The sequence below is a fragment of the Onychomys torridus genome, chromosome 15 (assembly GCF_903995425.1).
Source record: "Onychomys torridus chromosome 15, mOncTor1.1, whole genome shotgun sequence".
Classification (NCBI taxonomy): Eukaryota; Metazoa; Chordata; class Mammalia; order Rodentia; family Cricetidae; genus Onychomys; species Onychomys torridus.
The window spans coordinates 16,377,094-16,390,729 of record NC_050457.1 but is presented as its reverse complement, the minus strand read 5'-3'; the positions used below and the strand labels follow the sequence as shown (position 1 = coordinate 16,390,729).

General features: G+C 44.9%; 1 protein-coding gene across 1 annotated transcript in view; it reads left to right on the top strand.

The window, feature by feature from the left end:
- The window catches only part of Thbs4 (thrombospondin 4), a 52,609-nt gene that overhangs the window by 13,109 nt on the left and 25,864 nt on the right, over positions 1 to 13,636 (top strand). The window contains exons 3-9 of the mRNA XM_036207481.1: positions 3,325 to 3,572; positions 5,815 to 5,923; positions 6,518 to 6,600; positions 6,918 to 6,969; positions 7,206 to 7,408; positions 8,787 to 8,924; positions 11,721 to 11,789. Coding sequence (XP_036063374.1) covers positions 3,325 to 3,572; positions 5,815 to 5,923; positions 6,518 to 6,600; positions 6,918 to 6,969; positions 7,206 to 7,408; positions 8,787 to 8,924; positions 11,721 to 11,789 — 902 coding nt within the window. The remainder of the gene's footprint in view (positions 1 to 3,324; positions 3,573 to 5,814; positions 5,924 to 6,517; positions 6,601 to 6,917; positions 6,970 to 7,205; positions 7,409 to 8,786; positions 8,925 to 11,720; positions 11,790 to 13,636) is intronic.

Genomic DNA, 13,636 nt, shown 5'->3' with positions numbered 1-13,636 from the left:
CACTTGTTCTCATAGAGGCCCTGGATTCTGTTCTCAGCATCCAATTGGCAGCTTTCAGCCGTCCCTAGCTCAGGTTCGAGGTCAATCTGAAACCCTCTTCTGACCTCGGCCTACACCACACACAAATGTAGTACACATAACATACATCCGTGTAAAATCTTCATACAAATATAAGTAAATTATTAAACATACAAATAGGCAAGAATTGGGTCAGAACACTGAGAAAACGCAGGCTTCCAGTCCCCAAACTGTACAAAATGGACCAATGCTGAGAGTGAAGCAGAGGTCTCACAGAGGAACTCAGCAGATAGCGGCGGCAGAGGCCACTTGCCACAGGGGCATCTGTCGGCCTCCTTCCAGGCCAGCCTGATTGCATCCTTTGCATCAAGCCACAAGATTAGTGACCCCCAAGCTGGCTTGCTAGGCCTGGGAGCTGTTGGAGCTGCAGCTGGAGAAGCAGAGCTAGACCCAGGGAACTTTCCCCGGAGCGCTGACCTGGCAGAGGTGTGGTGTTCCAGGGTCAGGGGCTGGCTTCCGGATGCCGGAAGTGCTGAGAAGAGGGAGCATCTGTGTTCACTGCCTCTGGGGATGTCAGGAGGCACCCACCCAGAGGCTGCAGGGTCTCTAGGAACAAAACTCACGACTGCTTTGAGGGTGTCTGTGACTGATGGCTTTCTCAGCACGCATCTGATTGCCTTCTGGGGTGGGCTGAGGGCTCAGAAGATATGAAATAAAAGTATGGAGGCGGTGAAGTAAGGAATTCGCCATAAAAGAGAAAAATGAAAAGTGAAAGCCGTAAGAAACAAAAATTATTGGATCAGAATGAAGAATGGTCAATGTCAAGGCACTCGATAATTTTTCTAACAGACACTGTGAAAGTTTCAGCACACACACACACACACACACACACACACACACACACACACACAGAGCCTCCTCTCCCACTTCATCACAAGTCCTGGGCACTTGGAGGAATGTGTCATTTGGGAGACTTTGTTGCGTAGGCACAAAAACCACAAGGCTTGGAGTACAGAGCTTGTTCAGGAGGGTCTGAGCACACAGGCAGGGTTTGCTGTGGGCCAGGACTGGGAAGTGCCACTCTGCTAGCTTTTATGTGGAAAGTTTTAAATGAAGTCATTTAATCGTTCTTTGAAAGTTCATATTCACAGCATCTACCCCACATGGGGTACTGTTTATAAAACCCATCTCAGCTACTCAGTGGTGAAAATAAATCATGACCCATGTGCTCCGCAGGGGTCTGTTAAAAGTGGCATTGTTCCCAAATGATGTTCCCTTTGAAATCCACAGAAATCTGAGTTTGGGGAGGAAAATCAAGAGTATTGGTTTTAACTCTGTGTCTTAAATGAATGACTGTCTTCTTAACCCGTTAATACCAGGAGAAGCAGTGACTCTAACTAGAATGATGGTGTGTTGGCTAAAAGTGTGTATGACCTAATTCAAGTTTAATAGACAGATGGTATTTTTATTGGCTTGTAAAACGCCAGGTAGTTGCAAACTGTTCTAAGCAGTGAAGTAACTGGAGTTTTAAAAAACTGAAGCGGTGCTTACGTTTGCTCTCGATTTCTTCCTCTCTTAGTTACTGTATAGAGCTCCAGCTCCCAGCCATGCAGCCAATATTTTAAACCTGGGGTAGAGTTACTAGTAAATAAAGAGGTAAAGATTCTGTTGCAGCCAAGATTAGCAATCAATCTTCATTCTTTTCTCGGGGGGGGGGGGGGATGACTCAACACCACTAATCCCCAAACTCAGGAGGAAAGAGAGAGAAGGTGGAGAGAAGGGATGAAGAATGTCTCCTCATGTATTTCACAGCCGTCATCTTCTTTTCGTGCCATGTTTATTGTTTTTATTAAGTATTATCAATATTTCAGGGAAGTTAGCTTTGAGCTACCATGGAAGTCCAGATCTTACAAGTTCTTCTCCTACAGGAAGCACATAGTGGTGACCACACAGACAAAAGAAAGCTCTGTTAGACCCCTGCGCTCCCCACCGTCTGTATGTCACAGAACAGGATGCCAGTTCCGTCCCTCTCCCCACACAGCTGTCAAACAGAAAAGCAAAGCTGGCGGAGTTGGGAGGAGGCAAGACATTGGACCTAGAAAGTGTAATGTGGGCAAAGCCTTAAAATATATCATTTTCTTTGGCAACACTGTGACATAATAGTCCGTTGGCTAGCTGGCCTCTGTGGCAGCTCTACGTTGGCATTTCCAGGCTGCCGAGGAGGCACTTGAGGAAAGACGTTTTGAGTCACTTTCCACAAATCACACATATCAACAGCAACAGAGGCTTAAATATGTGTGCTAGCTTTCAGCTTCCAATTTTTAATATAAATGTATTGCATTTGTATGTGTGTGTGTGTGTGTGTGTGTGTGTGTGTGTGTGTGTGTGTGTGTGTGTGTGTGTGTGTGTGTGTGTGTGTGTGTGTGTGTGTGCCTGAAAGTATCTTGGCAGGCTCATCAAGCCCTTGGAAACAAATCATTGGTCTTTCTAATAAACCTGAGCCAACGACTTCCACTCACAAACGGTTGGCTTTCGGGACCAGATTTTAGCTCAGGTCCTAATACATTCAGGACAACAATGGCGTCAAACAGCAGAGCTGAAAGCCAGAAAATTTTAATTCCCTGAGTCCTTAGTCAGTGTGTATATAATAAGACAGAGAGCTTTGCACCTGAGGGAACAGAAAATAAGGTCATGGTCGTGAGTCTCTATTTTCTAGACTGTGAGGATGGATTGATGAGGGACAACGCTCCATCTAAAACATGATGTGAAATATGCTGACAAGGGCCCAGCTGTGCCCTGGAGCGCACGGCACTGGGGCTCTGATTTCAGTCCTGCAGCTTTCAATGACCTGAGCGAGCTCCTCCCCTTGTCTAAGATTCACTTGCTGCCCCAGTGCTTATGCTAGTTTCATAGTGTTGCCCTACAAAATTAAAGCAACTGAGAACAGCACTCACTGTCCTGACGGGCTCGGGGGTACTTGTGCTTGGTGAGTTAATGAATGCATGCCTTTAGGAATGTTCACAAGTTTTATCTGACTTTTGGATGGGGGAAGGCTCTGTCTATTCATTAGAGTTGTGTTTGTTTTTGGATGTGCTAGCATTCTGTTTTTCTATCTTCACAAAACATCCCCAGGAGAAGGTAGGTCACCTAATAGTACTGTAGCATGCCAAGGAGAGTACCTGCCACACAAAAGTTGATAAGTCCATGTTATTTCCAGTGACCCAGCCCTGTGACCAGAAGTTCACTTAGCCCAGAACCACCACCTTCCTTCCTCTCATTATGTCTTTGCTCCATCTTTGGCTCCAGCCATCCTCCGTTACCTGAAGGATGATGGGAAGATCCATTTGGTGGTTTTCAACAACTTGCAGCTGGCTGATGGGAGGCGCCACAGGATTCTCCTGAGACTGAGCAATTTGCAGAGTGGGGCTGGCTCTATAGAACTCTACCTGGACTGTGCCCAGGTGGATTCCATGCACAACCTCCCCAGAGCCTTTTCTGGCCTTCCCCAGAACCCGGAGTCCATTGAACTAAGGACATTCCAGAGGAAGCCACAGGTAGGAACCCACAAACAATTCTCCAAGATGGAAAATGGGCTTCCGTGGCCCCAGGTACAAAGGCCTATGGTAAAAGACAATGTATTCGCCCATTGCTGTCGCTCCAATGCTGTGTATTAGAGTCGCTTGGGGAATTACAAAACATTTGTTAGCTACCCCACCACCACCCAAGACAAATTAAATCAGAATCTGAAGCTCTGGTGCCTAGGCATCAATATTTTTTTTTTAATTCATATTTTATAGGAAATCAAAACTGAGAACTTCTGTTTCTAGTTAAATAAATAGATTCTTCGGAGCTGGCTTTTCAAACAACTGTAAAGTTTTAAAGGAGTAGCTAAAATTCAGTAAATTATCTTTGTCTAGTAGGATCATGTATTTATAATTTTAATGCAAACAACAAACAATGGTTGAGAACTGCCAAGCACAAGAAACATTTTTCCCCACAGATATCGGCAAACCATTTGCTATCAAAGATGAGCTTAAGGACAGCTCTGTTTCAATGAAGTCTCAAAAAATTCCCATCAACTCTGTCTTCTCTTTATGCCATGTTGGTGGAAGTTTTTCATGGTCCTGTCACTGGAACCTGCTATCGAAACCGACACGTTTCTTTTTCGTTTTGTTTACAGATGCTTTGATTCTTATGAAGAACTAGGGCTAGTTTTTGTCCTTTGGGACATTTATGTCTGGTCACAGCTCTTGAGTTTTATCTGGTAGAGAAAGGAGCGTCAACATCAATGCTGTGGTCTCCTGGGCCTCATGCTCATTCTCCACTTCTGTGTGGCTATTTTATTATATGTGCTTTAGTCACAGGCTGTCTATGCCCACCTTACAAGGAGAGAAGTGATGGTTTCCATCACCAGTAGGACTGCGGTGTCATTTTAGATGGTGATACAGAAATGCTAAAACTGACCTTAGAACCTTTGTCAGTGTGTACTGGGAAGCATTGTTAACCAGAAATTCCAAGAAAGTTGAAATCTAGGGGGCATTTGGGTTTTGTTTTGATTTTTAGAAAGTTACAAAGAGATTTTATTTAATTCATATAGAGATGGCAACTAATGGCTTGAAAGATATGATTGACTTCATTTCTGAGGCCCCCAAGTCACCCAACAGTGAATGACAGTCAGAAGTTCTACCACTGAGCATTTTAGAAATTGATATCTATACTCAAATCAGACTCTAAAGTCAGGGCTCAGCACCACAGGTCACCACAAACTATACTCTGAACTTTCTCAAAAGTTCGGCCTTCTTAGACCATCCCAGGGACCTTAGAACCCCGGTCTTCATGGCCGCATACTATCAGTTAGTCAGAAAACTGACTTGTTGTAGACGTTTAGGAACCATAGAAATCAGAACTACCTGAAATCCTGCCTCCCTCGACCACACAGTCTGACATCCAACACAAAACTTGCTACTGGGTTGAATAAATCTTGACAAAATGTAAAGCCAGAATTCCTCTGCAGATGCTTAATTTCCAAAATAACGATGACCATGTCACATTAGCAGCTAACATGGATTTCTGTCATCATATCGATGAGCACAAGATGAAAGAGTTAGGAGACTGACTTTGTGACCATCAAGGAGAGACTGACAAAAGATGTGACAACACAGTGACAAGTACCTGATGATCACAGATTACAACAGTGACAAGTACCTGATGATCACAGATTATAACACAGTGACAAGTACCTGATGATCACAGATTAAAACAGTGACAAGTACCTGATGATCACAGATTATAACACAGTGACAAGTACCTGATGATCACAGATTAAAACAGTGACAAGTACCTGATGATCACAGATTACAACATTACTCATTCCTGTGGCCCAAGAAAATCAGAAGCTTGTTGTAGCAACCTGGAGCCAAGGCCCACTAAGAGCAACACTGCTTCAAACTGAATTGTTATTTTATTGTGATCTAAACTCCATAAGCAAAATCCAGGCAGTCCTTGAGAGGTTCCTGCCACAGAGTAGCATGTTTACTGTGATGGAAAACACCAGTTCAGATGCCAGGGTTTGCCTAGGCAACTAGCTACTTTCACATTTGCTTCAGTCCAAAAGGTGGGGCACACAGGCTCAAGGACAAATGTGAACCTACAGAGATTACATAAGCGCCTGGGCAAAAAACGCACATGGGGCTGCTCTGTTATGAAAAGTGTATTTCTGCAAGCACATTGGCTTTTGAACAGGGGCGGTGATCTCCGGTATGCATGCCGTTGTTTGATTATTTTTTTTCCTCCTAGGACTTCTTGGAAGAGCTGAAGCTGGTGGTGCGGGGCTCGCTGTTCCAGGTGGCCAGCCTACAAGACTGTTTCCTGCAGCAGAGTGAGCCGCTGGCTACCACAAGCACAGGTGTGAGCTCTTGGGCAGTGAGCACATGCTCAGCAACACAGACACATGTCGAGGCCCCCAAAGAGGCTAGGTCCCCTAACCTAGATATTTGTTGGCAGCACAGCAGCCCCAGAGAATAATACATCTATACAAATCAGGCTCTTGGACAAAGCCCAGACCAAGGGATCTTTTCACTGCCTTTTATTTTTATAAATTTGGACTAACTAACTAGCAGCATTCGTCACATTATTTTGTTAGACAAATTAGATAAATTACCCTAAGCTGAATTCAGATGCCGTTGGGTGTTTAATAATCTCATCATAGTGATTGTCTAGGGAGCCATCTCATTCTGAATCTCTAAGAAATAAATGACTGTCATCAACCGGAAGGGAGGTGCATGCCTGTATTCCCAGCACTCAGGAGGCTGAGGCAGGAGGATTGCCAGTTTGACACCAGCTTGGGCTGTACAGTAAGTCCCTGTCTCAGAAAGCCCATGGACTAGAGATGTAACTTAGTGGTAGAGCGCTTGCAGAGCATGTACCAGGCCCTTGATCCCTAGTCCTGCAGAACCAGTGACACCGGCTGAGTGTTCCTTACCTTTGGCTGTTCCTACAGGAGACTTCAATCGACAGTTCTTGGGTCAAATGACACAGTTAAACCAACTCCTTGGAGAGGTGAAGGATCTTCTGAGGCAGCAGGTGAGGAACAGAGCCCATCGCTAGTCAAGCCTGAGCATTATGACGGAACCTTCTCTGCTGACGGGTGGAGGGGCAGGCCCACACAGGCAGGGAGGGTCTTAGCCCTGAGCTACACCTCCCATAGCTCCACACAGCCCACCAGCCCGAGGAGAAAAGGGGGGCACGTTTGCCATGAGCCTCCATGGCCAAGGCAGTGGGGGAGCCATCACAGGCTCCTGGAGTGCTGTGGCAACCTTTCTTGGACGGTCATACAAGGATGCTTTCATTTTGGTTTATATCAACTATTCCTTTGCAATCTTTTCCTTCTGTTTCTAAAGGTCAAGGAAACATCGTTTTTGCGAAACACGATAGCTGAATGCCAGGCTTGTGGTAAGTGCTTTTGTGGTGACCAGCTCGTTCTGGGTGGGGCAGGGCAGACTCACTGAGGATCTGAAGTGAGGTCACAGGACTGCAGCTTCTGGTCATTCTGCACAAGAATTGATGTGGGGGCGGGGGCGGGGCTGGGGAGGGAGGGTAGTTCATGAGGAAGCCAAATTTCATCTTTTTATCCTACATATTCCGAATGAGTTAATAAACCTATGGATGGAATTGGTCTTGCTTTCCAGGGCCTCTCAGCTTTCAGTCCCCAACCCCAAACACACTAGTGCCCATAGCTCCTCCAGCACCCCCAACTCGCCCGCCACGCCGGTGTGACTCCAGCCCTTGCTTCCGAGGCGTCCGATGCACAGATACCAGGGATGGCTTCCAGTGTGGCCCCTGCCCGGATGGTTACACAGGGAATGGAATCACCTGTTCTGATGTGGATGAGGTAACGCTCAGTAACAGGATAGGGCTCTCCAGGTCTCTTCCTTGCCCCTCTGGAACAAGAGGCCATGCTGTGGACTAGGGGCCCCCTGAGTTGTCCTCGAGCTCCAAAGAACTGCTTCCTGTGGATTTTTGGAGTCCCTGAGGCCAGTGAGTGGCAGCAGGAAGGTGTAGCACAACCGTGGCCATGGTTGTTACTTTTCTCTGTGTTCCTAGCTCTTTCACTTGGCCACCATGAAAGTTGCTGTACTTTCTTCTTCCCGCTCCAACATCTGTGTTGATCATTTCTCTGAAGCAATCTATAGGAGAAATGTGCTCATGTGGGGAGTAAGGCTCGGTAGAGGGGTCCTTGGTCCAGAAGTTCCAGCTTTCTTTGAGTTTTTTAAAATAAAAGAGCAGAGGGAGTCTCAGACCAAGCAGCTCTGTTGGGGAGGCTTGCACGTAGCCCAAGCACCCACCAATGAAGTCAATGGGAGCATGCAGGTGGTACAGGCAGAGCTTTAAGCGGAAGCTAACAGGACCATCATCCAGCCCCAGGTCTGGTCAAATAACCATGTCCATAGTTGGTAGCCAAGCTGCCCCCAAATGTACCTTTCCCTGCACCAGAAAGAAGAAGGCTGAACAGAGGCAGTGAGGGGAGAAACCTCTCATGTGGGCCCTGCAGGCTAATGTGGGCTTAGCTGTCTACCTCCCCAAGCAGTATGCAGTTAGACTGGTCTCTAAGAATCCCTGAGCCGGAGAATTGATACTGCACATGTTCTACAGAACTGTATCTGGTTTTCATCTGTGAGCTGGAATTCTCCTCCTTTTTGAACAGACAGGAAATGCTCATGTTTTTTACATTAGTTAACTTTAAAAAAAAATAGATATCAGTACCCATCTTGTAGGCTGCATCTTTTAGGTGGCCTTAGAATAGTCCTGGATTGGACAGGGCAGAGAAGCAGGCTCTCACTGAAGGATGCTGTCCAGCTATAGAGACTCCTGCCCTGCCTCAGTTTCCCCAAGGTCTGTCCATGAAAGGGTCCCAGGTGCTCTAGGAGTCATTTGAAAGCCCCCTGGCAATGGGCACAGAGACACAGGCCTTTCAAAGAGAATTGTTGGAATGTGGGGGGGGGGCGCTTGTCACACCCAGAGGCAGACTGGTTAAAGGCTATGTTGATGCTGACAGAGCATTGTCTGTAACATAGTGAACAGGGCAACCCAAGCTGAATGAATCAGGGATTCAACACGTCACTATGAAATTGAAATTTTTAATTTCCTTTTGTCATTTTTTTTTTGGCCCCCAGAACATAAAGGAACAAATTATCATACGCAAATGGACTATGGAAAGTCCCAAGCTATTTTCCTCATGGAACTAAAGAGTGAACATTTTCTTTTCCCAGTGCAAATACCATCCCTGCTATCCAGGTGTGCGCTGTGTGAACTTGGCTCCAGGCTACAGATGTGATGCCTGCCCAGTAGGCTTCACGGGGCCCATGGTGCAGGGTGTTGGAGTCAACTTTGCTAAGACAAACAAGCAGGTGAGAAGAAATGGTGGTGTTACTCATTTTTCATTTCAGACAATCCCCAAGTGTCTCAGCATAACCCTTTACCACCTTGAGCAGCCAGGGCCTGGCGGTATACGGTGAGCCAACAGGGAAGATTCTTGACTCATTTCTGAGGGCCTATGTCCCTAAAGCCTAGAAAGGCAAGGCTGTTAAAGTTGAGATAATAGAGCATTGCAGGAAAGCAGTAAATGTGGAATCGCAGATGTGCAGTGTGATTCCAAACTTACTTTGTTGATAGCCTTTGGACATCTTGTCCTGCGGAATAAATTGAGAATCGGAGAGGTAAATAAAAGCTCCGGGAAATTAGATCACTCACGGAGCTGTTATTGCCAATCAGAAGCCGTTTTAAGACGAGAGGGTTTGAAGAGTGGAGAGAATCCCCCGAGGAAGCCTACCCTCTTTCTTATATAAGCTATAAATTGCCAGAAAGCACCTCAGTACGGCAGGACAGTCTCCATTTATCTCCAAATGTTCTACTATATCTGGTCATTATTTAACTGACTGACTGTGAAATACTTTTTGATGTTTTCAGCCCTTAAAAGTGGTTGGTCTATAAATACATTTTACTACCTTAGGGAAATGATTAGCTTTGAAGAAGAGCAAGGGGGTCATTATTTTCTTGCTGCTTATCAAAGGATTCTGGAGGGCACCATTTTTCAGGCTAGAAAAAGAAAGCAAACTGGACACGGGAACGACAAGGAGCCAAGAGGATAATGACCTGAGCTTTGCTTCTCTTCTAAGAACAAAATCTCTCAGACTAAGGAGAGTGGACAAAATGCCATATAACATGCTTGATATAAACTAGTAAGGGACACTTCCCAGTACATATATGAATATGAATATATATATAAATCCCTAACCCTAACTGTGAGTGAGTGTGTGTGTGTGTGTGTGTGTGTGTGTGTGTGTGTGTGTATGAAGGAGTCACTTTGATAAAATTTTATGATAAATTTTAATGAATTGCCAGGTTCAGTAGAAATCAAAGAAGGTAGTGATTCCAGGGCTGTAGAGGGATATCAGTGCCCCAACAGCTCATGGACGTGAGGAGCGAGGGATCAATGTGTGGCGAGTGCAGCAGCCATGGGCTTTAGGAGACCTAGTCTGTCTGTATTTACCCAGTGTGAAGCTAGGATCCCTCGAGAACGTCCCTCTCCAAGACACAGAGGTGGGAACGAATCAGAAGCTCAAATGAGCAAGAGCATTTGAGATCAGCTTTGGGACATGGTTGACAATGGAGAAAATTGACAACCACGCAGTCCAGCACCAAGTTTACACTGTTACAGTTAGAAGAACTCCAAGTCTGGGAAGCCAGTAAAACAGCTATTCGTAGAAAACATAGCTATGAGCATAAAACCTTCCTGAAGCAGGAACATCACAGAGTGTGGCCAGTCAAAGACACACAAGTGCCCAACATCAGGACCAGTGGAATTTTGCTGACAGGCAAAATCAGGGCTGCTATGAAGACACTGTGATGAGGAAAACAGGATAAACATAAGATGCATAGAAAGGGTCGGTGCTGTGCTTAAAGAGAAAGGTGCTGTTAGGGAAAAATAGACAAGTGTAAAAGGTATCCAAATAAAACTATCATCAATGTGTGTATACATGCTTTCAAGGCTGACCACTCTGCACTGGACAATCAGTCATGGGGCTCATGCCTGGGAGAATTCTTCTCCCAGTGGTCAGCAGTGGCCTGTAGTTCTTTGTCTAGGGGTAGGACCCCACTGAGCTTCCTCCCTCACATGTTAATATAACCATCGCCGTTGCTGTTGCTGCTGATCTTGTTTATGCAGCCGTTTCTAGGAGAAACTGTTTCCACAGAAGACTTCCTAGTATCCCGCCTCTTGCCGTGTTTCCATGCTCTCTCCTCAAATTTCTCTGAGCCGTAGACGCAGGAGTTATTTATGTATACCTATGCATATACATACATATATGCTTGTAACAAGTGTAATCAAAGAAAGAGAGGCTATCAACTTGAGTGGGAAAGGATCAAAGGGAGGGACCCTTAGAGGGTGGAGGGAGGAAAGGGAGGGGAAGTGATGTAATTCTATTTACATCAAAAACGTTTAAAAAATATAAACAAAAAGCTCAATAAAAATTTTTTTTAGGAAAGTGAAAAGAATATTACCAATTAAAAGTATAACCACTGAACTTAACAGCTCAGTAGAGGACACATGTATGAAAATGTCACAATGAAACACATTATTATGCATAATTAATATACAGTAAAAAAGAGGTTTTTTTTTTTTTTAAACTCAGTCAGCAGGTGGAACAGATTAGACACTGCTGACTTGCAGTTTATTAGCCGAGAGGTGATCCTGGGAACACATCTCGGGATTTGGCAAAGACTCACAAAACGAGCAAGCGAAACTCTTGTGAGAACGCTCATGCTTCATCTGACGGTAGATCCAAAGAAGGACTAGAAATAGCACAACTGGAGAGATGCCGAGAACTTTCCAGAACTGAAGAAAAACAGGAATCCTCAGAAGTATGTTAGGTATGGAGCGGGAAGGGAAGGGTTTTCCTGATGTAAGGTTATGGAGTAGATAAGTTACGCACGTCGTCTTCCCTGAACGGCTTTAAACTTCGTGAGGACAGTTAACATCTGCAATTAGATGAAGTGCACAAATGCCTAGAGAGCTAAAATGCTCCTCCCTCGACACTCTACCTGAAATTCCGTGTGCCTTCACCTAAACATGGCAAGACAGGAAAATCCACTTGCCTCTCTGTTTAAGCAGCGGGTCTGAGATGTCTTTGAACTTTTATGCCCAGGTGTGCACTGATGTCGATGAGTGTCGAAATGGAGCGTGTGTTCTGAATTCTATCTGCATCAACACTTTGGTAAGTATTTCTCACAGCTTTTCTATCGAAGCAGAGCCAGGTTCAGAAGCAGGTGTGTGTGTGTGTGTAGATCATAACTCCAAACACGCAGACCATATGCGTGTATAACATGTGATTGGCAGAGTGAGGGCAAAAGTCTGTGCTGGAAGCATGTTTAGTATGGTAGTTACTTTATAATTCATTTTTATATTAAAAAGCCAAGTTTCTTACCCTCTGTCATTTTTTTCTGTTATTTGATGGTTATCTTGCCATCTAAATTTGTCCTGTTCTCATCACTTTAAAAAAAGTTACGAGTCGAAACACAGTTAAGGAAGGAAATGCTCCTTTGGGCTCCTAGTCCACTGTATCAGGGAAAGGATGGCAGAGATAAAGGCTCTTCTGTAGCATGGGGCAGCTGGTCACTATGGGCCCACAGGCAGTCAGCAAAGATGGAGGAATGCTGGTCCTCAAGGAGCTCTCTCCTCTTACTGTGTTACTGGATGGTACCCCGAGGCTCAGACTGAAGCTTCCTTCCTCAGTTAAACCTTTCTGGAAACACCTCACACTATCCACCAAGAGCCGGGTCTCTTAGAGGATTCCAAATCCAGTGAAATTGATGGGGAAACTCAACATCATCCCCAACTGAAGAGCCTACTAAGTTCTGTTAATGGTTCAGTATTTTATTGGTGACTACAGGATCATCAAACAGTAGTTTTTATTTATTTATTTATTTATCTTAAAGAAACCTTTTCAAAAAGCCATTTGCATGACATTTAAATGCTTAGCGCTTAGCAAGTCTGTAATTTAAACACTCTGGCAGAGGCTTTATTTCTGGAAGTTCCTATTCAGTGTGTAAAGATGGAACAGAGTAGAATAACAATGAATGAAGGCCTGATTCTTCTCAGTCACCACAACTTCTACAAAAAGACTTGTTTCCAACTCACCATCATTCTCTGGGAAAGCTGTTTAACTCCCATCTCATTTCTTTGCAAATAAAAGCCCTTTATAAAGATCATCATATCCTTTAATTCTCAGAAGATCCCTATTGAGCATGTGACGCCCAGTTTGTGGATCCAAAGCTGTGGCACAGGGATGTTGCATAGTTAGGTAGAGGCCACGCATCTCCTTAGTCTCCAGGAGCCTGAGGCATTCACCATTCTGCTGTGACCACTTGGGAACATAATGGTACGTACGATGTTTAGCCTTTTTCAAGGACAAAGCTTGTCTGCAGAAATAGATTTGGGAAACCTTGGTATAAAGGTAATTACAGAAGCCACCAGAGAGAGGAAAAGCAGACAGTGGATTGAACTCCAGAGCACCCCAAGATGAAGGAGTAGGCAAGAGAAAAAGAGCAGAGGCCATGAAAAGGAAGGAGTTGGAAGCATGTCCAAGGAACTAACAGATTATTCTAAAACCCCCTGGCAAAGAGCACTGGGATTGCCAGTCAAGATGTCCACAGTGACTAAAAGCATCCAGCTGTAAATCAGCCAGTCAGTTAAGCTTTGTGGATGAAACACTCTGAGGTACTGTCGCGCAAGTGTGGGGACCCATACTTAACAAGTGGGGTGTTAGATGTGTAAAATAAACATTCAAAACAAAAGCGGGAGGGTCACATCTGCAACACCAGCACTCAGGGGGCTGAGGCAGCAAGTTCACCCTAAGTTCAAGACGTGTCTGTGATACCTAGTGAGTTCCAGACAAGCCTAGACTATAAAGTGATACTTTACCTAAAACCAAAGCAAAGAAAGGTCATTCCAATGAGGTGATAGCTGTGCTGTATAAATTAACTGTGGTGATTATTTCACAATGTAGGTATCATCTGACTGAATAGTTTAAGTATGCACAACTTCTAGGCCAGTGAGATGGTT